General features: G+C 42.5%; 1 protein-coding gene and 1 long non-coding RNA gene across 4 annotated transcripts in view; one reads left to right on the top strand and one right to left on the bottom strand.

The window, feature by feature from the left end:
* LOC110495817 (rho GTPase-activating protein 6) overlaps positions 1–25,436 on the top strand; it is an 81,076-nt gene that overhangs the window by 44,527 nt on the left and 11,113 nt on the right. For all 3 annotated transcript variants that reach the window (XM_021571270.2, XM_021571269.2, XM_021571271.2), the window contains exons 2-5: positions 16,093–16,252; positions 18,889–18,960; positions 24,674–24,951; positions 25,085–25,280. In XM_021571270.2, the coding sequence (XP_021426945.2) occupies positions 16,093–16,252; positions 18,889–18,960; positions 24,674–24,951; positions 25,085–25,280 (706 nt within the window). The remainder of the gene's footprint in view (positions 1–16,092; positions 16,253–18,888; positions 18,961–24,673; positions 24,952–25,084; positions 25,281–25,436) is intronic.
* LOC118941122 lies at positions 1,660–6,296 on the bottom strand. The gene is made up of 3 exons (XR_005037408.1): positions 6,212–6,296; positions 3,160–3,287; positions 1,660–2,990 (listed from the first exon to the last, which is right to left on the bottom strand). It is a non-coding gene; the product is annotated as an uncharacterized LOC118941122 (long non-coding RNA).

A 25,436-nucleotide genomic window follows, 5' to 3' on the forward strand; every position in this document is an offset into this window, starting at 1 on the left:
TAAACCAGCCCAGTGGAACCAAGCAGTGTTGTAATCCCTGTTTTTTTAACAGGGTCTGTCAAAGTGAGGACTAGGTAGCGGATGGAATGCAGTGTGGCTTGGGGCTCGCTCACAGTGGGCTATTTGGAGCGTTTTTTAAGCGCTGTTAAAGAGTGGCCCATGCCATTTTGCTAAAGAAGCTCTCGTAAGAGCCAGAGCTGCTGTGACATCACATTAACAGGCCACAAGGGCCACAGATTTAGTCTGTCTGGGCTCGAGAAATGATGCGAGTGGTTCGCAGGGGGTGTGAAATGTCACAGCGAGTATAGCGCGTCTGGAGGTCCCCGGTGTGTTTGTTATCCGGCGAACAAACACTGGTTTCCTGAAATGCGAGAGGAGAGAGGGAAGGAAGAGAGGAAAGGAAACGAACAGGAGAGGAGTTAGGGAAATAAAATGTTTCACTTTTCTGGCCCCCACAGAAAACCTCCAGTCTTGATGGTGGAACATTGTGAAATATTGTGTTGTTGTTTTTCTCTAGTTATTGGTCCTAAGAAAACCACCTTAGCAACCAAAGTTTCTCCGAAACCAACTAGCGGATCATGTGGCTCGATATGGTCGTTCAGCTTGATTACTCCTGATTGATTCTCTATTTATTTCCAGATGTCCCGACTGAGGAGGATGATTGAGTGGCACATTATTTCTTGGGGAATGGGTTATGTAGTGATATGTTCTCATGCCGTGGGTATGGCAGAGTGTTCTCTCAGAGCAATCTGTGAGAAACCAATGCCCACACTGCCTACTAGACAGATGAAGCAGCTGAGAGGGGGAAAGAGACCAGAAGCTGCTGGCTACTGAAGCTAACGTCTGCAGTTAAGAGTTCCTAGAGTTATTGACACACATTGGAAGGCCATACTTAAAAACATGCCTCAGCTATACTGTCATTACCACCTTTGATTTGGGCACAGTCTATAACTCACAGCACTATAATTAACTAAGTTGGACAAAGGTAATTTCATTCAATATCAGCCACTCCCCTTTCACCTAACCAAAACCTCATGTTTTGCCTCGGGTCACATGTTTGACCACCCTGGTAGCTTTGACATCAAAGGACAATTGAAAACTAATGGAGTACGTCATCTGTTGTAAACACAGAACCGCGGTGCCATTGTGGCCTGCACAGTAAATTTATCAGAGTAAATTTTTACTCAAATTGAATACAATTATACTCAACAGAAGATAACATTTGGTCCCAGTCTAAATAGAGTAATAATTACTCTTGTTGCAGAGTTCAATTTTCAAAGTTATTTCTACTTTATTCAGTGCTTACATTTAACGCCACAAACTGTAATTCACTCTGTTTAGCTTAACATGGAAACAACTCTACTGCCAATTCACTCAATATAGAATTGAATATTATCTGTGCAAAGTGTCATTTCTTACACAAATTGAATACATTTTTACTCAACAAAGATAAAGTTTGGTCCTAGTCTAAATAGAGTGAAAATGACTCGTTTCAGAGTTCATTTTTTGGGGGGAGTTATTTCTACTTTATTCAGTCTTTATATAACTCTACAAACTGTAATTTACTCAATTTTGCTTCAAATGAGAACTCAATTCACTCAATATAGAATTTAATATTATCAGTCAAGATTGGCATTTGTACAACCAAACTGAGCACTTTATTCTTAAATGTAAGACTCTTGCAGTACACACATCAAAATACTGATGATAATAAAATACAATTGTGGACTGAAATGAAATGTTGGCCACTTTAAATGAAATGAAATGAAATGGTTCACTTTAATACTTGTACATAGAAAAAAAGCTCAATATTGAAATTCAATACATCTAAAAATGACATGGAGGCTCTTGTGAAACTGGCGTCTCGCACATCAAAAACACTGATGATAAAATAAAATTGTGGCCTCTGTAAAATGCCATTTTGGCATCTGTCCCCCCTGTATTAAAAGTAAATTAAAAAAAGCCTATATTGCAATACAATACATCTTGGTTTTAAAGAGCTTACTGTGCAGTTTTTAGAATCACAGGAAACAGTATGGGACAATAAACAAAGTTGAATCGTCACAGCTGTAAGACATCTGTACATCAAATGCTTTGTGACAGAAAAGCTCTTTAACATCAACTACATAAGGTCCCTCTGTTGTACACCCAACTCTATATGCATTAAAATTGCTCATCAAGACATATTGTTTTGTAGGGCAAATGTAACCAACCAGTAACCTCTCATCGTTAACAACAACATGGTGGATTTTCTGAAAAACTTGCATCTCACAATGAACTTTAAGACAAACAACTAAACCTGAACGATACATATTTCCATGGTTTTTGGCCCATTTAATATTCAAAACCATGGTGTCATTCTACCACATTTAAAGATAACATTTTACCTGGATCGATCATGACTGTTGATGCCAATTGTCTGCCAACTGTATGCTACTTCAGTGTTTTTTTGCCAATGTTTTAGTTACATTTATTAAAACTTTTTCATTTTTTAAAAAGACATTATGCTTAGCCTCATAGCGCATGCACCAGCTATGCAAAACCGGTCCAATTTGGGGTAATGCACCATAAAATGATGCTTCGGTAGCAGCCTCTTTTTCGGAAAAAATTGCTTGAATGACCCGTGGTGTTCTGCGATTAAGTGTTTCAAAAAAAAATGTCATACGGTAACTCAAAGCAGCATCCGAGCCCTCAACTCTGCAACCCTAGGATTAACCTTAGCGGTATCAACATCAATTTCATAAATTGTGGTTAGCAAGAAGTTGCACACATTTATCAGATCCTGGTTGTACGCATGTACCGAAGACAAAATTAGCTTTGAAAAGCTCATCAAAACAGGCAAGAGAGTCTGCTGACATACAAGGTATTGCATGTTTGTCAATCACAATGAAGTACTTGTGAGTCACACTCCTCTGGGTCCCCACAGCAAGCAGGTAGGGTTGAAGGCTTTCCGTGATGCTCTCCAGATGCCCCTGGATGCTGGTCCCAGTCTGTGACACAAGAACTTCATTAGTGTGCTAATAAAATGAATCACGGTTCGCAAACAGTTTGTGAAAATGTAAATTACAGCTACACATGATCTTACTATGATTTGTCCCTAATCACAAAAGTAGTAATTAGGATTAGGAATGGGGACAGAATAGTCAACTGTAACCTCACCTTGATAAACTTCACAATGTGGTCACTGGCGTGTCTGGATGAGGTTTTTCCTGGTCTCTTGCTTCCATGAGGTGACGGTGGCAGAAGGTGGACAAGGACCAAAATAGATGACATGTCACTGTCCCATCCTGAAAGTACACATTTTCACTGAAAGTTACATCATTCCAATTTGCTTTCAAAAACAATGCTCCCTTCCATTAGTATAATCATTTTATTCCAGCAGACCATTTTCCACTTCTGTTGTGGATCCAGCATTTTGAACCAGGTCATGCAGGTCGCCTGTCTGTGTGAAGCCACGGCTTAGGTCAATTTTTTAAATTTTATTTCACCTTTATTTAACCAGGTAGGCGAGTTGAGAGCAAGTTCTCATTTACAATTGCACCTGGCCAAGATAAAGCAAAGCAGTTCGATACATACAACAACACAGTTACACATGGAGTAAACAAACATACAGTCAACAATACAGTAGAAAGAATATTAAAAAAAAGTCTATATACAGTGTGTGCAAATGAGGTAAGATAAGGGAGGTAAGGCAATAAATAGACCATGGTGGCGAAGAAATTACAATAAACCAATTAAACACTGGAATGGTAGATGTGCAGATGATGAACGTGCAAGTAGAGATACTGGGGTGCAAAGGAGCAAGATAAGTAAATACAGTATGGGGATGGGCTATTTACAGATGGGCTATGTACAGGTGCAGTGATCTGTGAGCTGCTCTGGCAGCTGGTGCTTAAAGCTAGTGAAGGAAATATGTGTCTCTAGCTTCAGTGATTTTTGCAGTTCGTTCCAGTCATTGGCAGCAGAGAACTGGAAGGAGAGGCGGCCAAAGGAGGAATTGGCTTTGGGGGTGACAAGTGAGATATAACTGCTGGAGCGTGTGCTACGGGGTGGGTGCTGCTATGGTGACCAGTGAGCTGAGATAAGGCAGGGCTTTACCTAGCAAAGACTTGTAGATTACCTGGAGCCAGTGGGTTTGGGGACGAGTATGAAGCGAGGGCCAGCCAACGAGAGCGTACAGGTCGCAGTGGTGGGTAGTATATGGGGCTTTGGTGACAAAACGGATGGCACTGTGATAGACTGCATCCAATTGGTTGAGTAGTGTGTTGGGGGCTTTTGTAAATGACTTCACTGAAGTCGAGGATCGGTAGGATGGTCAGTTTTACGAGGGTATGTTTGGCAGCATGAGTGAAGGATGCTTTGTTACGAAATAGGAAGCCAATTCTAGATTAAAGTTTTGATGGGAGATGTTTGACGTGGGTCTGAAAGGAGAGATTACAGTCTAACCAGACACCTAGGTATTTGTAGTTGTCCACATATTCTAAGTCAGAACCGTCCAGAGTAGTGATGCTGGACTGGTGGGCAGGTGCAGGCAGCGATCGGTTGAAGGGCATGCATTTAGTTTTACTTGCATTTAAGAGCAGTTGGAGGCCACGGAAGGAGAGTTGTATGGCATTGAAGCTTGTCTGGAGGTTGGTTAACACAGTGTCCAAAGAATGGCCAGAAGTATACAGAATGGTGTCGTCTGCGTAGAGGTGGATCAGAGAATCACCAGCAGCAAGAGCGACATCATTGATGTTTACAGAGAAGAGAGTCGGCCCGAGAATTGAACCCTGTGGCACCTCCATAGTTTGACACACTGATTTCTGTCTGAGAAGTAGTTTGTGAACCAGGCGAGGCAATCATTTGAGAAACCAAGGCTGTTGAGTCTGCCAATAAGAATGTGGTGATTGACAGAGTCAAAAGCCTTGGCCAGGTCGATGGATACGGCTGCACAGTAATGTCTCTTATTGATGGCGGTTATGATATCATTTAGGACCTTGAGCGTGGCTGAGGTGTACCCATGACCAGCGCGGAAACCAGATTGTATAGCGGAGAAGGCACGGTGGGATTCGAAATGGTCGGTAATCTGTTTGTTAACTTGGCTTTTGAAGACCTTAGAAAGGCAGGGTAGGATAGATATAGGTCTGTAGCAGTTTGGGTCTAGAGTGTCTCCACCTTTGAAGAGGGGGATGACCGCGGCTGCTTTCCAATCTTTGGGAATCTCAAACGATATGAAAGAGAGGTTGAACAGGCTAGTAATAGGGGTTGCAATCTTTTCGGCAGATACTTTTAGAAAGGGAGGGTCCAGATTGTCTAGTCCGGCTGATTTGTAGGGCTCCAAATTATGCCGATTTTTCAGAACATCAGCTATCTGGATTTATGTGAAGGAGAAATGGGGGAGACTTGGGCGAGTTGCTGTGGGGGGTGCAGGGCTGTTGACCGGGGTAGGTTTCGCCAGGTGGAAAGCATGGCCAGCCGTAGAAAAGTCCTTTTTGAAATTCTCAATTATAGTGGGTTTATCGGTGGTGACAGTGTTTCCTAACCTCAGTGCAGTGGGCAGCTGGGAGGAGGTGCTCTTATTCTTATAAAACTACAGATGCGCCCATAGATGAATAATTGCTCATTCAACAGGTCTGCCCCTCGCAGTGCAGAACTTAACTGGGCTATTATACCACCAGAGTTGAGCTTAGGAAAGATGGCAGAGATGGTAGGCATAGAAACATGTTATTAACATATATTTTGTTTGAAGAAAAACATCACCCGACAGTAAAACAAGTCCCGGAGAGTGAAAAAGGTTATCCTCGGCTGTCTTTGTTGTAGCAGGACTCTGCTGCAATATAATGGTGTCATCGGAGTCCCCCTCATTGTATCCAGTGTATTTTGATAAGGAGCTGCTTGCAGAGGAGCTCAACTCATGTTAACACTTTAACTGGTGTGATTAACACAGTAATTATAACACAATTTAGGTGGAAACATCCATTATTATGATTAGAGGACTTTTGTTAATGATAAGCGGAATGCAAAAAATAACATTTTGAATTGATTAGGCCCACTACCGTTCTAAAAGGGGTGGGAGAGGTGAGCACAGAAACAAATATCATTTTAAAATATCAAAATGAGAAAAGAAAATCAGCAGATATATCTGCTTGTCTCACATATTCAGAACATGTGTTAGGCTAGCCAGGACTGTATGGATGAATGTGAAGCTCTAAGCTAATAAGCAACTCACCATCACGATTTGGGTCTTGGGGTAAACAAATCTCCTGCACACCAAGGTCTTGTTTCTTTAGAATAAACTCAAATGTATTGGCAACTGTGAAGACAAAATAAGATTGCACAACCTTATTGATTAAATATGTTGTGTATTTTTTGAGAAAACCCAGAACAGAAGACAGAAATCAAGAGGTCATCTTTACGTGAACATCGTAACCCCAAAACTGACTTAGTGCTCCTTTCCACGTCAATTCCAATTATATGCAGTCTACAGCCTGTCTACTACTGCCACTTACTGAATTATTAGAACAGCAGTCTGAGTATTATAGCAATACACCACAGATAGCTATCAACACTGAGCTCATTGTAGAGGCATCCAAATGTTAGTATCACTTATTCTTTAAAACCATGAATTACCGGCAAAGACAATGAGCGCAGTTACAGATGAGTATAACTAGACAACTCCCAAAACAGAAACCAATCTTTGACTGATCTGAGATTTGGGGAGGCGCAGGTTTGCATTGTATTCATTATCAGCAAGGTAATTGGCAATCAATTTGACAGTAAATATAAAGTAAGCATATTTAAAGTTTATCAGTATAAGTATGTTGTTCCATAGGATATTGTGTGAAATTTGAAACGTTTCACTCACCACAATTCAAAAAGGATTTGAAGGTCAGTTGCCCCTCATAACACATGTACTTCTGACAATCCCTGTACTTCACACGTACAGCCTGCATCCTTGATGACAAGAAAAAAAAGTTCATTTAAATTGCGTTAACACAAATATGCACAAATGACAAGAGAGCAGTGCTCTGTTTAGAGTAAAACACACGTGTTGCCTCGACCTGCCTGCCACTAAATACTGTCTACTAACAGCTCTCTTTTCACAGTAAACGCCATGTGTCTTACCAACCAAACAGGAGCTAAAAACCGTCAACAGGTAACAGCTCTAAAGTTCAGAGTAAAATGCACATGTCGCACCGACCAAACCGAAGCTAAAAACTGTCTAATAGCTCTAACTTTGAGTGAAACACACATGTAGCACAGACCAACTGCCTCTAACTGTCGGCTAACAGCTTACCATTTCAGAGTAAAACACATGTTGCACTGACTAACCTGCTGGCAGTAGTCAGTAAAGTCCGCTAGCTACTGATAATAGCTAATACCGCTCTGTTGAACATTTAAAGCAGGTGATGCACCGATCCACCGGGCGTACATACTGTCCATAAACCACTAAAAGTGGTATAACTTAATGTTACAGTAGCTAGCTAGCTAGCTAATTAGCTCTAGCCAGATGCTCACATTAGCATCTGACTATGCAAATAGTGCTGTAACAGTTAGCATACACTACAATGCTAGCTAGCTGTAATGTTGCTCAACAGTTTCAATTTGCACACAAAGTTAACCAATAACAGTGCACTTACCTGGAATTCTAATTAAGTTTAGAAATGAAGAAATTCTGTGGTTCTGTGAATGACTTCTGATGTTCGGCGGATCCTCGCTCTCGATCTGTCCACTCTTTCCATTCGCGAGACACTTGCAAATGGACGATGGCGGTAAAATCTACATTTAACCAACATTAGTGGGCGTGGTCATGCTGTTTCACAACAATAGAATTGAATCAATATTTTTGCTCTCTCGCTAGCGGCCGCTGGTAATAATTACACTCTAAAAGGATTTCATTTGACGACTCTAGAGGAAAATCATTTTAACTGCAAAAAACACTCTCCAGTTTTTACTGTGTGCATACCTCGAGTAACAAGCGCTTGCGTATGAAGCAAATCAATCAACCTATGTTAGGCATCAATCAACCTATGTGTCAGGGAACCTACATAAGCTGTCTTAAAGTGGGACTATTAGGACTTTAGGGTTTCCTCCCTCCAGTCAATAAATATGTGTAAATCCTACTATAAGGGTGGCTTTAAAGGGGAATGGCATTGCCCTGGCTGCCTTAACTCAGGAGCTTCTAGCTGGGTAGATTAGAAGCAGCAATTGCGGGGAGATGGAATACTTTCTGCAGCTGTGGAGCCTTTGAAAAAAGGACTGTACCTTATATGATCAGTGGCTAATCCCAGGGCAGAGGTCAGAGATGCATGCCCCCTTTGAAACACAATAGGCTGCGATATGCATGTGTTCAGCAGAGAGAGAGAGAGAGAGAGAGAGAGAGCGAGAGAGAGCGAGAGTATGTTTGGTCGTGTATGCATGAAAAGATATGTGCAGCCCTCCGTGTGAATGTGTTTGTGTGTGAGCCAGAGATTTTTCGATTATACTCGTTATCGTTTTGATTGTTGTGTGATTAGTCTAAGCATTTTGACGCAGGTGCGTTTGCTTATGATATGCACGTATTTGACTACATCATATTTACTTTGAGACATTGACAGGCCCACAAGAGAAAATGGAGACATTCTTAATGTGAGCTATAATAGTAAAAAAAAAAAAAAAAAAAAAAAACATAACAAATTATATTTTCAAGGTTTCCTGATTCAGGGCCAAATCCTAACTGGAGAAATGTGTGTATAGCTCAGACGTTTGTGTAAATCATGCATTGATGTCAATGGCACGGAAATTCAAGTTACGTACTTGTATCTCCAGTGAGGAACTCAACCATCACTGTCTACCCAGCTTCTACTGGACTAATGAAATAAATACCAAAAGATCGTTTTTGGGTGGTATTTTCCCTTAACATTATCAATTATCATTATCAATTTCCCTAAAAGACACAGGTCCCTGACAGTATATGCAGTGGTTAAAATGGGGAAACAAAGAGTAGTCATGCTATGTTGTATCAATATGTATCCATTCATTGACCCTTGACATTGAAGAAGGAGATGTGAGAACATACAGTCACAATTTGTATGTATTTTCAATGTTTATGGCTACCACTTTTCCAAGTTTTGAAACTAATATCCAGCGCCACACCCTTCTTTGCGTTCCTGCCTCACATTTACGTGTTTGCGGTGACATCTTCATCTTTTGTTATTGTGCGGCCATTCGGAGGTCGCAACTACTACTTAAAAAGGCTCCAATTCACCAAGAGTCGAGGAAAGGTCTTGCCTTCCTCTCTAGCTTTAATCACGCAGCAGCACTCAAGTTCAATTGCACATTTAAAATTGCACATTAATTCCACATATTTTCCCCCATTGACTAATCATTGAAAGCTCTGCATATGATATTGGAATCATTAAGAGCGTTCGTTAGCTCACAGCGCTGTTGATCTCTAAAGCTAGAGGATTTGCCTGCTGGCATGCATGGGAGATTACACACATTCTTTGGTGGTGGTGATCTCGGCTGTAGGGGAAGAGAGAGCAGGGAGCGCTTGCACCAGAGCCCCTTGGTGTTTGGGCTGGTTGGCTGGATGGACAGGGGTGGGGAAGAAGAGCGAAGGAAGGAGAGAGAGGGGAGCGATCTTGGGTCATGCTATAGGCTGAATAGAGCAGTGGGAGGAGGTGTGGTTTAGTTTTACATGATTAAAATATATGACACACACACACGGGCCACTCGCACACACATAAAGTTATAGCTGAAGGGAAACGTTACAGTACTTAACTTACACTAATAAAACTTTACAGTAATAAACCATTCTGTGATTGAATTTGTCAGTAGAAAAATTGGGCCAATGTGGTTATGATTTAATTGAACTCATGTTGTCTTACTGGCCTGACTGGGGTAATGTCTACAACCTCTCCTTAACAGTCACATTTGCTAGATACCAGAGTTGTTTTGGTTTTATATGTTATGTAACAATGATGTCATCTATACCCTCAACCTCAAGGGTTGAACTCAGTTACCCTAATGCACACATTCTTATGTAGTTACAGTTTGGAGTTTGTGCTACCCTAATGTCTTCAAAATAATCTACCTCATATGACCCCGCTCCACTTGATTAGCAAGCAAGTATGTTTGTCACGAGCTGGAGCTGGTGTGTTGTCACAGTCCCACATATTTGCAATTTAGAATAGTACATTGGAAGCACACCATCCCCCTGAAGAAACACTAAATATTTTGTAATTGTTGATATGGCCAGTGGTAGTTACCTCCCCTGCTTCACCGTGGTTTATTTTGCAGCGAATATAGTCTCTCCCTGACAGCCATGCTCGAGATGAGATGAAGGCTCACAATTGAGGTGCTCGGATAGTTAGGCATGATTTTGCTTCTTACTGAATGTTTATGATACACGGTCGTCCTCATTAGCCCCCCCAATTGTCTTCTGATAACTTGACTTTTGCTAGTTGACGTACCAGGATGTTCCCCGGGCTATTTTCTCTCAGCCAGCGAGACGGATGGACCACGGCAGGTGGAGGGGTCCATCAATCCTTTGTCTCTGACAGGCCAACCAGAGTTTAGCTAGCCCAGCGGCGCTGTAATTGCAGGCAGATGTTCGCCTTGGTGTGGTTCCAGCGCTACACGAGTAATCCATTACCCCGTCAGAGTCAACGGGACTTGTAAAACAAAAACATAAAGAGTGAAAACAATGACGTAAAAAGGAACATTCCTTTGCTGCAATCGCTTAACACATTTCCCTCTTTTAATTTTTTTTTTTCGTGGGCCACGGAATCAGGCGGTATCCCTATGCAAAATTGGGATTGGGAGGCCTATTTGGGATTGGGATGTTTCCTCTTCAGATGTGCGATGTGGTATCCACATCTGTGAGGGTTGGAGAGCCGACCGTGAGGGTTGGAGAGCCGATCATTTTCAAAAGGCAACAGATGTTGCCGTTAGTTACATGTGCGGCCTGTCCTCTCTCTGTGGTGTGGATATGTTTGTGTTGGGGTGTTTCAAGGTTTGTTTTTACATGAATTAGATTCTATTTCATAATACCACATAGAATACACACGCGGTAACAATGGATTTAGAAAATTAGAAGGGCGAGAGTTGATGACAGGGACATCAGCTGTCTCCGATTTAATCTGTTCACGATCACATTCGCATGGGGTTGTTGTTATAATAAGAAATCCTCAAAGTGAGGCCTGTAGCATACTGGTCAGTGGTGCAAGAACGGTTGAGCAAAAGTTCACTTGGCAATATGAGGTGGTTGTCTTATTGTATGATGTATACAGTTCCGTTTAATACTCTGTATAACGAGTGATAGCCTCCTGTACCTTCAGCATAAGAAACAATCACATTGTTTAAAATGTTCTCGTAGATAGATCAAATTGTTTAATTTGCAAGGTTTGGATTCTCATTCTAAAGTTTGACTTCACATGATTCTGTACAGGCATATGCATATGAAACCACTTGAAAGGAACCAGAGTGGTGTCAATAACCTATTATTGTCCGGGCATAAGCGAGGTTACACGTCGGCCCGCTGCAGTAGAGGCTGCTGAGGGGAGGGCGGCTCATAATAATGTCTGGAATGGCGCGAATGGAATGGCATCAAACCATGTGTTTGATGTGTTTGATACCATTCCACCTATTCCACCTCCAGCCATTACAATGAGCCCATCCTCCCCAATTAAGGTGCCACAAACCTCCTGTGGCCCACTAATTCATCTGACTGGTGAATTGCTTAGTTATGTTCAGAGGATTCTGCATTGTTTGTTTGCTGTGGTTTAATGGGTGATGTCGTGATCTTTTGTCCTGCAACCAACACTATGGACATGTGTTGTCATATCAGAGGATTCCTATTCAAGTCATTCATTCATACTATTCATTATTTTTATACACTCTCTCACCCATTGAATAAGAATGACTAGAACGGACGTTCAAGTCGACATTCCGGCGGCCATATTGAGTGTACCCCTATTTCTATGCTCTCACCTATAGGCTATGACTGTGTGTTGATCCCTAGAGTGACATCCTACACCTCATTTCTGGGCCCAGGTTCATCTGGTCCTTTGGATCAGCTGAATGTGTTCTCAATTAAAGCAGTAGGTTTGTACCTGCCAGGGTCTTAATAGAATGAATCTAATGGAGAGAGAGGAACATGTTGTCTTTGGCAGAGTGCCAACCAGGGCTATTGTGTCTTCCCAACTTTAAATTCACTGGTTTTCATGCAGACAGCGTGTTATGAAAATCACCATGAAATGTTCGATTGTATGATGTAGTTGAAGTTACTGTGCAGTTTGCTACTGCTGATGGTTGCTGAGTTGTTGAAGATGGTTTTAGGTCACTGCATTTAGCTGAGAAATGAGAGAGAGCGTATGGAACATTCCAGTTGGTCTTCTAATATGAAAACATGCGCATTGATTCAACTGATGATGCGCTTTCTTTACCATATGTCCATTCAGTGAGGTCAGTAGCGTGGGCAAGTTTAGCGATTGAGCGTTCGTTCGAGGGTTGCCATGGGGATGTTTTCTGCATATCCCGGAACACTTGAGGCTCTGTGTATACGTTACCATGGAAACAAACATATTCTTTTGCTTCAATTTGTGCAATTTGTCCTCGCTCATTGAACAGAATTAAAAAGGTGCATACGCCCACCTCATTAGCCGAGCCATCCCAAAGCTATTTAGAGAAGGGCTGCCCTGACAAACAGTAACACTCCCACACAATACATCACATAGGAGAGAACAGAACCTATAGGTTGAATATTGTCATGAGTCAATAGATTTTATTTCAGCTCGGATTTGAGAGTCTGGAATAGCCATGATTAGATGAAGATGTTGATCCTCCCTCTATACATTCTATACTTTGTTTAGCGAACCTTCTGTCTGCCTGAAGGCGTTATTGTAGACGTGTCCTTTATATCACAGTAGAGTAATAGCCTACCCTACATGACAGTCATTGGTATGCTACAGTTAACCTTTCTTCTTGCAAGACTTTTACACTTTTCAAAGCAATTGAATTACTACCTAAGCCAAGTTGTTAAGTGATATGATTAGTGACCGCAGCATGACAACCTGAATAAGATTATAGTTAGATAACAGGAAGTGTTTTCTTGCACATCGTCTGATGATTGGTTGAATAGAGATGTTCAAAGCAAATGGAATAACTCGATTGCAGTACACGACCATTTTACAATTTTATTCTCATCCCGCTATTAAAGCAAGCTCAAACATGATTGAGACCTATGACAATGTGCTACTGAAAGGCAAGGTAAGAATCAACTTGCATACAGTAAGCTTATTGTTTCAGCTCTATGCAGTTGGCAAGGAAGTTGAATTGATTTCCTGATTTCACTGGGAAATCAAATGGAATTGATGTGTTGAGGACAACTCATTCTGAGTGACAATTTGTACTCATCCTATTGGCAGTATCTTCGGCCATGAGGTCTACCTGTGTCGAGGGTAAACATGTTTTCAGGCGCAGAGTGGATATGATAATATGTGAGTAGTGGAAAACACACTAAGAGTGTGGAGGGAGGCAGCCTGGTCGGACCCTGTCTTTATATATCTTTATATTTGGGACCATGTGGGACCCAGAGCTGGGTGGTGGAACAGGAGTTGAGATGGTTAACAGGTTTGGGAGATGTAGTTCCTAGTCAACTGTAGTCCTTAGCCAAGTGTGAAAAGAGCGATTATGAAACACAAACTGACCGATATTGATTGGTTCTCTGGCAAATGTTTACAGTATGTACAGAGGAGAGGATAAAATTGGACAAGATAATTTTTCTTCCTGAGGTTGTTAAGGGAGCCATAGTAGATATTTGACCCCTTTAATTCACCCAGTGGGTCATGGCTCTGACAAGCATGTTGAATTGTTTTGTAACAAATGAGTTGTGTACACTAAGCACTGTCAAAGTCAACTGGCTTTCCTGTTTACTGTATTGTAAATGTGCTCATAGAGACTAGAATTAGAGTCTGAAGAGAACTCCCAAGTGGTGAGGAGGGAGCACCATTTCTGAGGTACCAGCGTTCCATAGACATTCCATACATGATCCATAGATGGACTCGGGGGAATTGGAGCTCAGCCATCGCATTCAGCCCCCCTGCCATGCCAACAGCTCAAGAGAGTAGCAGCCCCTGCTTTTCCAGCTGTCCCCCCCCCCCCCCCCCCCCCCCCGACCCCCTTCAAAGGTCCCCCTTCCCTTCACCCCTTACGGCTGTGTCCTATGTGTGCAACCAGTGGAGGGGACTGGAACGGAACGAGCTCCCTGCCACCACCAGTGGGGTGGGGAACTCACAACAACACTGCTGTGGTTTCATCCACACAGGGCTAGACGCTAATGACTAACTATTGGAGCGAGTGCATCTGGCTGTTCCTCTGCATGCTCGTTAGCTAGGAAGTATCAGGGCGGGTGAGAAGCCTCTGTCCTCTTAGTACAGCTGTGTAGATCTTCTATTTCCACCTCCTTGTTTTTCACTGTTCTGGTGGAGGATGCTGTTGTTCCTCTCAGCTGGCTGGGGCGTTTTGGAAGCACAAGGTGGGTATTGTTGTATCTTTAAGCAGGAGTGAATTCAAAGTTGTTGCACAAAACTAGGCTTGCGTAAGAACAAATTACAAGCTAAATGAAGTTCTATGACGTACTAAGGCCGGTTCAAGGAGGTGTGTGTGTGTGTGTGTGTGTGTGTGTGTGTGTGTGTGTGTGTGTGTGTGTGTGTGTGTGTGTGTGTGTGTGTGTGTGTGTGTGTGTGTGTGTGTGTGTGTGTGTCAGATTTAAGACTTTGTGGCTGTGCCCACTAGTGACCACTCTGCAGAGCTGCCTCCAGAACAAGATTCATGATGAAAAATGCTGACCTGCTCTGATCTCTGGCTAATACATCAGTACTCTAGCTCTGTCCTCTCTCTTCACCAGCTTGTAGGGATGACAGAGGGGAATGCAGAACCATAGACCCAGGGATTGAGGTGATTTATGAGTTCATCATGAAGCTCTTTTTGAGTTGACTGCTAGTCTAGCCATCCACTCTCGTCCCTCCCCTTTCCCTAACCCACCATATACAATACTGTCCGCTCCACTATGTATATATACTGTATATACAGTGGGCCTAAAATTACTGGCAATGCATAAACAATACTTAAACAAATATAAACAATGCAATTTTAGAGATAAACTCAAAATACCAACATGTGAAAAATACTGTACTTTATTAATGTTTCAATGGAACCCAACAAAATAATTTATTGATTTAATTAAAATCAATGTCCTCCAAATCAAGGTTTCACAATTAATGGCACCCTTAAATATTATTGTGAATAACATCTACCAAAATTAGACCAGGAATTAAATTGCACTTATTTAAGTTGATCTAAGTGTTTTGGAACTATATTGAGCCATAACATCACTTCCCTTTTCACTAGGGTATTAAAATGCGGTAACACGCATGTAATATCCCTTTGTCATCCAACACCATGAAGAAAAGAAAAGAACGGGCAGTTCAAAAGGGACAGATGGTCGTAGACCTTCCTAAATCTGATAATGGCTACAAGAAGATCCACAAGTGATTGAATATACCACTGAGCACTGTCAGGGCAATTATAAAAACAAAAAAAAATAAAAAAAACAGTTGAAAACCTCACATGGTCTCAATATGTCGTCCCTGTTAAAATAAAGGTAAAAAAAACAAAAACAAAACAAATGCTGAGCCTAAACATCCATCAGCTTCACTGACCTGGGCTTCTCTTTCAAGCTAAGGAGTGCGCCTTTAGGACTTATTGCTCAGGCATAAAATGCTTTGGGTTGAGCTGTAGAGGTTTGAATCTAAGGACAATCTGTCCCGATACTGTAGCACCTGTTTGTGACGATAGTCGAGACTTGTCCATTCCTTTCAAGGTGTTGCAACTTTACAAACAAGCAGCCTTCGATCATTATGGGCATCACGGTCAATTGTAGTTATTGCAGACCCATTCTTCGAACAGAAAATATCTGACAACGCGGTCAGGTTTTGGTGACAGTATCACTGATGAAAGTGGTAACAGTGGAGGTAGTCTTAAATAAGAACAGCTGGAGCTAGCCACTCGCTCCGGTAGCTAACAAATGTTCCTCTGCCAAGTGACAGAATAGAAATCTCTCCCCAGGGTGACTTCACCTGGAACAGCCTGTCAGGGCGGAGTGTACGGCTGACGCCGACGGCCATCCAGAGCCTGTCGGAGCTGGAACGGACCTGGCTACAGGAGGTAGCCTTCAACAGGCTCCATCAAGACTATGACCTGGGCTGTCAGATCACCATCCCCAAAGGTAAAGCATCGAGGTGTTTTGTGTGTGTGTGTGTGTGTGTGTGTGTGTGTGTGTGTGTGTGTGTGTGTGTGTGTGTGTGTAAATGTCGTCTGTCTGTCTTCCTTTCTAGTCCGTCCATCCGCCTGTCTGTTCATATGGCTAGTCAGTCTGTCCCTGTGGCAATGCTACAAGCGTTTTCACAAACATATGCCATCAACATCCACCTTGGACCTCTCCGAGACCAACATCAAACTGTCTAGCAGACAACCGTGAGCTTCCCCTCCACAGAGTGTGTTTGGAGAAGCTTTAAGCACTTATGATTTGAGATGCAAACCTCAGTACACATGTTTTCCTATACAGTACATCTAGAAGACTCAGGAGTGAACTTCCTGTCTTATGTAGTGTCACTAAGACTCTTACACATGAAGATGTGTAGCCCTTTCCACTCAGTACCATAGGGACGTAGCCTGCTGCTCTGTTCTAAGTCATGCTCTGTGGAGAGCTGTATATTAGCCAGGGCGTGCATTCCAGTCAAAAGTTCTACCTCTCCCCCGGATGATTTAATGCGTTTGTCTGTGTTCCTTATGAATTCCAGAACCCCTCAGGCATGTGTTACTGAGATATTTCAGCACACTGACTGTGGGTTTTGTTTATCTTCGCCTGGGGTTGGGTTAGCTGGTGTTTCGCTGAGGCCCGGAGATCCTTGAAAAAATTGAGAACAGAAAAGCAAATGGCTCGTTGGATCGTTTCACGAGTCGTTGGAGTGGGGAAGAGAGAGAGGACTGGAGATTCCTGGGATTACTGTCCAACTTTGCAGAATCAACTGACAAGAATCCAAACCATTTCCTCTTCTTTCTTTCTCTCTTTTTTTTTTTCTCTCTCTCTCTCTCTCTCTCTCTCTCTCTCTGTCTCTCTCTCTCATTTTCTCTCTCTCTTGCTCTCTCTCTCTCTCTCTCTCTCTCTCATTTTCTCTCTCTCTTGCTCTCTCTCTCTCTCATACACCTTCCATTCTCTTTCTTTCTGTCACACACATACTGTCTCCCGCTCCCTTTCTCTCATGGCATCTCTGTCTCATACCCCCCCGCTGTCTTTCTCCCGCTCCCTCTCTATTCTTCACTCTTGTTCTCTCATACTCGGTCTTCAGATATTCCATAACGATCTGTAGATATGTCGAAGCATAGTTTCTTAGCAACCTGTTCTATGTACCTGTTCCAAGAACAGATTTGACTGAGTCAATTGGGGAAAAAACAATCCTTGTTAAGATTATAAACCAATTATAAAAGAGCATAACCACAGGGCACAGATGTCAATTTAACATCTATTTCACATTGGTTCAATGTAATTTCATTGAAACGGTGTGGAAACAATGTTGATTCAACCAGTGTGTGCTCAGTTAATAACATCTCGACTGTTTTGAAGACAGATCAATCGACTGTTTGATTAGAGTTGCTCTGGCTATAGACACAGTTTTGAGGTATTTCCCTAATAGAGTTCCAACCCCTGGTCCAAGCTACCGGAGGTTTCCTGTGCATTAATCAAAGTTCTTGCTAGGAGTCATAGATCTTGTTGACAGCTGACAAAACACTTCTTTCCCTTCCTCATAACGATTCAGTCCTTTTCAAACTGAAACTCATATTTGGATCCACACTAATTCAAAGCATGATGTGAAATTGTCCAAACAGTCCACAGCTGGTAATATATTTTCTTGTTAAGTGGTGTGCTGTAACCTTGATATAACAGTATAATAATATGCTATAAAATATATTTTTACTGAGAACACATTCTCATTTGCAGCAACAACCTGGGGAATAGTTACAGGGGAGAGGGATGAATGAGCCAATTGTAAACTGGGGATTATTAGGTGACCGTGATGGTTTGAGAGGCAGTTTGGGAATTTAGCCAGGACACCAGGGTTAACACCCCTACGATAAGTGCCATGGGATCTTCAATGACATCAGAGAGTCAGGACACCCATTTAACATCCCATCCGAAAGACAGCACCCTACACAGGGCAGTGTCCCAATCACTGCCCTGGGGTATTGGGATATTATTATTTTTAATTTTTTAGACCAGAGGGAAGAGTGCCTCCTACTGGCCCTCCAACACCTCTTCCAGCAGCATCTGGTCTCCCATCCAGGAACTGACCAGGACCAACCCTGCTTAGCTTCAGAAGCAAGCCAGCAGTGGTATGCAGGGCAGTATGCTGCTGGCCATTGAAGGGGCTCATTCTCTACTTTTCTCAGGGTTAAGCTTCACCTCCAGGATTGAGCTCAGGTGAACTGGAGCCCTGATTCCTTATTATAAAGTGGGTGATTTGAGTCCTGAATGCTGATTGGCTGATTCCTTAATAATCCCTCTTCACAGGAAAGCCTGAGGATCAAGAGGAAATGAGAATGTCCTATGTTTCTTTCCTCTTGATCCTCTATTGATGAAACCACTGGACCAGAGGCTGGAGACACTCATCTGTCATCTTTATCGCTGCAGTGTTCTGATAAGCAATGCTCTTTGAAGCCACTGGCTTGATCATCTTCAAAATGTCCGACATACATGCTAATGGAAAATATCACCTAATGTGACAGCAGGTCAATGTGTGGATTGTTATCAGTGTGTACAGATAAATTACAGTTTTCATTATTTTCTTTATTTTTCTCTCTCAGATGGACAGAAAAGGAAGAAGTCGCTGAGGAGGAAGTTGGACTCTTTGGCGAAAGAGAAAAATAAAGATAAAGGTATATGAATGTGAAGCCCTCAACATGGTTACCGCATCCACAAAGTCATAAACCCTGTCCATTTCTTCGATTTCTCTTGTTAAATGTTTTATTTTAAACCTAACCTTAACCACACGGCTAACCTTATGCCTAACCCTAACTTTAAATTAACCAAAATATAAACCAATTTTTATATAGCTACTTTTGACTTTGTGTCTGTGGTAACTAGTGGAACCCCGCCCCAACAATATAATTTTTATGGAAAGACGAAGTGCTTTGTACAGTACATTTTCTTGCTGTGACAAACTGTTCAAATTAATGTAACAGATCTCTAGGCTATGCAAGCAGCATCCCCCTTGGTAATGCAATTAACACTGTTTAACAAGGCAGACATTGAAAGCAGTCCCTTCACTATTGGTGCTTCAAAATGGACTAAGGAGGCAGAAGGATAGTGGAAATATTGGAAAGATAAGGATTGGGTGTCTTTTCAGATGCAAACTAGAACCAGGGGTTAGGGGGGAGCGCTCTAGTTGACATTTTTTCTTTGGGTTTTTCTTTTTATGCTGTCACTTACATTTATGAAGACGTTTTCCCAGTCCTGGTCATTTAGTTTTCAGGGAAAACAGAACCTTGTCAGTCTCCAGCCCTACACTCTTAGAAGAAAGGGTTCCAAAAGGGTTCTTCGGCTGTTGCCATAGGAGAACCTTTTTTGGTTCCAGGTAGAACTATTTTTTGGTTCTGGGTAGAACCCTCTGTGGAAAGGGTACTACATGGAACCCAAAAGGCTTTTTGCCTCAGAACCAAAAAGGGTTCTCCATTGGGGACAGCTGAAGAACCCTTTAAGGTTCTAGATAGCACCTTTTTTTAAAGTGTAGCATCAGCCCCAGGTGAATAGCAGAGTGGCTATGAAAACACAGACATATTTACTAGGGGAGGAGGAGGGATATTTTTAGCAAAGTGGAGCGACTCCTTGTAAGGGGACTGGGCTGAAATACAGCCACTGTGCTTGCATCACAGACGGCATATTTGGCAATGTGCTAACTACAGATCTGCAGGAAGGTAACTCTCCAATAGAGATGGAGGTAAAAACCACTCCAAGTATCTTCCACATTTGCTCACAAGCTGTGGGGAACTTTCCTTGCAGTCAGTTTATTCGATGTAAACATGCATGTATTTCAGGTTCTCTTTGATGCTGGTGGGCAACAGTAACATCAACGTCAGCTCTGCCCGTTGTACACAGTACCAGTCCAAAGTTTGGACAAACTCATTCAAGTGTTTTTCAATTTTTTTAAAACTATTTTCTACATTGTAGAATAGTAATGAAGACATCAAAACTATGAAATAACACATGGAATTATGTAGTAACCAAAAAAGTGTTAAACAAATCAAAATATATGTTATATATAGTAGCCACCCTTTGCGTTGATGACAGCTTTGCACACTCTTGGCATTCTCTCAACCAGCTTCACATGGAATGCTTTTCCAGCAATCCCACATATGCTGAGCCCTTGTTGACTGCTTTTCCTTCACTCTGCGGTCCAACTCATCCCAAACCATCTGTATTGGGTTGAGGTCGGGTGATTGTGGAGGCCAGGTCATCTGATGCAACACTCCATCACTGTCCTTCTTGGTCAAATAGCCCTTACACAGCCTGGAGGTGTGTTGGTTCATTGTCCTGTTGAAAAACAAACGATTGTCCCACTAAGTGCAAACCAGATAGGATGGTGTATCGCTGCAGAATGCTGTGGTGGCCATGCTGGTTAAGTGTGCCTTGAAATCTAAATAAATCATTGACAGTGTCACCAGCAAAGCACCCCCACACTATCACACCTCCTCCTCCATGCTTCACGGTGGGAACTACACATGCGGAGATCATCCATTCACTTTCTCTACATCTCACAAAGACACAGCGGTTGGTACCAAAAATCAAGAATTTGGACTCATCAGACCAAAAGACAGAATTCAATCGGTCTAACCCGATTCCGGGCTGATTCAATCAATTCAAGCCCCCCTGGAAGAGGGCCACTTCTAGGCCGATTCTTCAGGTCACACCCTGACCTTAGAGAGCCTTTTATTCTCTCATTTGGTTAGGTCGGGGTGTGACTAGGGTGGGTACTCTAGTTTTTGTATTTCTATGTTAGCCTGGTGTGGTTCCCAATCGTTGTCTCTGAATGGGGATCATATTTAGGCAGCCTTTTCCCACTGGGTTTTTGTGGGATCTTGTTTTTGTGTTGATGCCTGTGAGCTCTACAGAACGTCATGTTTATGCTGTATTGTTTTGTTCTGTTACTTGAACTCTGTGAAGCATTTCTTTGGGCTGCAATTTCTGAGGCTGGTAACTCTAATGAACTTATACTGTGCAGCAGAGGTAACTCTGGGTCTTCCATGCCTTTGGCGGTCCTCACGAGAGCCAGTTACTTCATAGCGCTCGATGGTTTTTGCAACTGCGCTTGAAGAAACTTACAAAGTTTTCGACATTTTCCGGATTGACTGACCTTCATGTCTTAAAGTAAATGGACGGTCATTTCTCTTTGCTTATTTGAGCTGTTCTTGCCATAATATGGACTTGGTCTTTTACCAAATAGGGCTATCTTCTGTATACCACCGCTACCTCGTCACACCACAACTGATTGGCTCAAACGCATTAAGAAGGAAAGAAATTCCACAAATGTACTTTTAACAAGGCACACCTGTTAATCAAAAGGCATTCCAAGTGACTACCTCATGAATCTGGTTGAGAGAATGCCAAGAGTGTGCAAAGCTGTCATCAAGGCAAAATGTGGCTACTTACACTGGGACAAAAAAGTATTTAGTCAGCCTCCAATTGTGGGTACACTTCAACTACCAGCAACAGTGAGTGAAAACCTTGTGAAGACTTACAGAAAACATTTGACCTCTGTCATTGACAACAAAGTGTATATAACAAAGTATTGAGATAAACTTTTGTTATTGCCCAAATCATTTTTTTCCACCATCATTTGCAAATAAATTCATTAAAAATCCTACAATGTGATTTTCTGGATTTTTTTTCTCATTTTGTCTGTCTAGTTGAAGTGTACCTATGATGAAAATTACAGGCCTCTCGCATCTTTTTAAGTGGGAGAACTTGCACAATTGGTGGCTGACTAAATACTTTTTTGCCCCACTGTATAACATATATTTTGATTTGTTTAACACTGTTTTGGTTATTACATGATTCCATGTTTTATTTCATAGTTTTGATGTCGTCACTATTATTCTACAATGTAAAAAATAAAAAAAATAACGAAAAACCCTTGAACGAGTAGGTGTGTCCAAACATTTGACTGGCACTGTATGTAAATAATTCATCACAGCAGCAGTCCCATTCTCAGTTTCTCATGTCATGTAAACTCACTGTGGGAGAGGTTGGCGGTCGATGAAACATTCCCCTGAGGTACTGGGTTAGAACCATAGTGGCTGTGAACATGCAGGCTGCCAAATGCTTTGTCATTACAGTGTGTGTGTGTATGTATTCATGTTCAAATGCATGTGTGTGTGTGTGTGTGTGTGTTTAAGTAAACATTCTCAAAGTGTGTGGTTGTAGAGAGAGTGGACTGTGTCACCTAGCATATATGGTTGTTTAGTACATGATGACTCGCTCATTCTCCCTCCCCGCCCCCTCTCTCACTCTCCTTACTTCCATCCCTCTTTCTCCCTCCCTCCCTCCCGCTCTCTCTCCCTGCTTCCTTCCCTCTCCCCTCTCTCCCTGCATCCCTCCCCCACATCTATCTCTCTCCCCCTTCTCTATTCCAGCTGTCCTGTGCTGTCTCAAAGCTCTGGCTCAGTCTGTCACCAGAGTGGGACATATGTGATGATGTGGCATGTGCTGTGGTCCACTGGGTTGATGTGATTCCATACTGGCCTCTGGAGCAGCCTCTCTCTCTCAGCTGTTTAGACAACCATAGTAAATGAACTTTCTTACATTTGGGTACACACTGCGTTAAACTCACTCCTGAGAGGGATCTGTTTATAATGTAGCCTTCTACCACCAGTTTTGGAGACGCACTTGCTCTGAAGGCTGTAACAGTAGTTGATTTTAGTGCTCATTTTGAGTACGCAAACTAAAATAGTTTAGTTTCTCTCCTAGACAGAGAATGAGAACAGGCCTAGAGTAGAGCCAGATCACACGGACGCTGTTAATTGAGTTTACGAGACTGCCGTGAGCCTGTTCTAAAAATGACTTGTAGCTGGACAGGCTTTATTGTTCACTGGGATCAAAGACCACCTGGCTAATGTGCAGAGAAGTCTTAAACAGACGTACTGTTAAGAAATGGTTCCTTGTTGACTTATTTATGGGACAATATAGGCTGGATGAGACGTTTTAAGAGATTTAGTTTCATCTGTTTTATTCGTAGCATGTGCAGTAATCTCTTTTTGGCGTGTTCATCGAAATACAGATGGTATCTTGTAATGTTTAATTGGTGAATTGTTTCATGTTGATAATCCTGAGCTGCGATAAACCAACTCTGTAAACAGCAATTTGTTTTTAGCTTAAACCCTTCTCTTTCTGTAGTGTCAATTACATTTCAATGAATCCCTTCTCTTTCTGTAGTGTCAATTACATTTCAATGAATCCCTTCTCTTTCTGTAGTGTGAATTGAATTTCCGTTAATCCCTTCTCTTTCTGTAGTGTGAATTGAATTTCTGTTAATCCCTTCTCATTCCGTAGTGTGAATTGAATTTCCGTTAATCCCTTCTCTTTCCGTAGTGTGAATTGAATTTCCGTTAATCCCTTCTCTTTCTGTCGTGTGAATTGAATTTCCGTTAATCCCTTCTCTTTCCGTAGTGTGAATTGAATTTCCGTTAATCCCTTCTCTTTCTGTAGTGTGAATTGAATTTCCGTTAATCCCTTCTCTTTCTGTAGTGTGAATTGAATTTCTGTTAATCCCTTCTCTTTCCGTAGTGTGAATTGAATTTCCGTTAATCCCTTCTCTTTCTGTCGTGTGAATTGAATTTCCGTTAATCCCTTCTCTTTCTGTAGTGTGAATTGAATTTCCGTTAATCCCTTCTCTTTCCGTAGTGTGAATTGAATTTCCGTTAATCCCTTCTCTTTCTGTAGTGTGAATTGAATTTCTGTTAATCCCTTCTCTTTCCGTAGTGTGAATTGAATTTCCGTTAATCCCTTCTCTTTCTGTAGTGTGAATTGAATTTCTGTTAATCCCTTCTCTTTCCGTAGTGTGAATTTAATTTCCGTTAATCCCTTCTCTTTCTGTCGTGTGAATTGAATTTCCATGAATACCTTCTCTTTCCATTGTGTGAATTGAATTTCCGTTAAAACATTATTTGTGATGTTTTTTTCTCTCACTATTATAGCTCACGTTAAGAATGTTTCTATTTTCTCTTGTGGGCCTGTCAATGTCTCAAAGGAAGTATGGTGTAGTCGAATGCGTGGATACGTGTGCAAAAACACCTGCGTCCAAATATTCAATGAGTAATCACAGAACAATCCAAACAGTAACGATCGTAATCTAAAGATCTCGATCGTTCACGCACAAACACATTCACACAGAGGGCGGCACACATCTTTCATCCATACACGACCAAACACACACACACTCTCTCTCTCTCTCTCTCTCTCTCTCTCTCTCTCTCTCTCTCTCTCTCTCTCTCTCTCTCTCTCTCCTCTCTCTCTCTCTATCTATCTCTCTCCCTCTCTCTTTCTCTCTCCCTGAGAATATGGTATTTACATTCCTCTCTCCCCCTCCCCTTCCAGAATGCATCCCCCAGGCCTTCGGTATGGCCCTGTCCCAGGTAATCGCCAACGACCGGACCCACAGGCAGCGCCAGGACGGCCTGCGTCAGGACCCTCCTCACAGGGAGGAGCATAAGGACCCGTCGGACCTGGTGTCGTCCATCTTGCAGTTTGCCACCAAGAGGTCCACCAATAAGGAGCTGTCCAGCAGTAACTCCTCCCTCAGCTCCACCTCGGAGACAGCTAACGAGTCCACGTCGCCCAACACGCCCGAGGCTGCCCCGCGGGCGCGCAGGAGGGTGAGGGTCTCCCCCCACACGCCTACTGTACCAACTCCATGCACACACTCCATCGTTGTGCGTGTGTGTTTGTGTGTGTGTCTGTGACCTCAAGTAGACGTCAGCTTGATAATGCTCTCATTGTGGTCTGCAGGGGGGCATGTCAGTGGACTCCATCACAGATCTGGACAATAACCAATCCCGCCTGTTGGAGGCGCTGCAGCTCTCTCTGCCCGCTGAAGCGCCCAGCAAGAAGGAGAAGCACCGGGACAAGAGGCTGAGCCTCAACCCTATCTACAGACAGGTGCCTCGCCTGGTGGACAGCTGCTGCCAGCACCTGGAGAAGTATGGTACGAATGAACACAGCCCCTCTCACTGACCAGACCTGGGGCCTGTTCAGTAGGGCACAAAAGGTTTTGCAAAGGAAAACAAAAACAAGCACAGGTAGCACCTCCCTGTTTCAAAATGTTTCCTATGTGCTGGACACGGCTCTATTCCGGTCTTCA

This window comes from Oncorhynchus mykiss, chromosome 18, assembly GCF_013265735.2.
Source record: "Oncorhynchus mykiss isolate Arlee chromosome 18, USDA_OmykA_1.1, whole genome shotgun sequence".
NCBI lineage: Eukaryota > Metazoa > Chordata > Actinopteri > Salmoniformes > Salmonidae > Oncorhynchus > Oncorhynchus mykiss.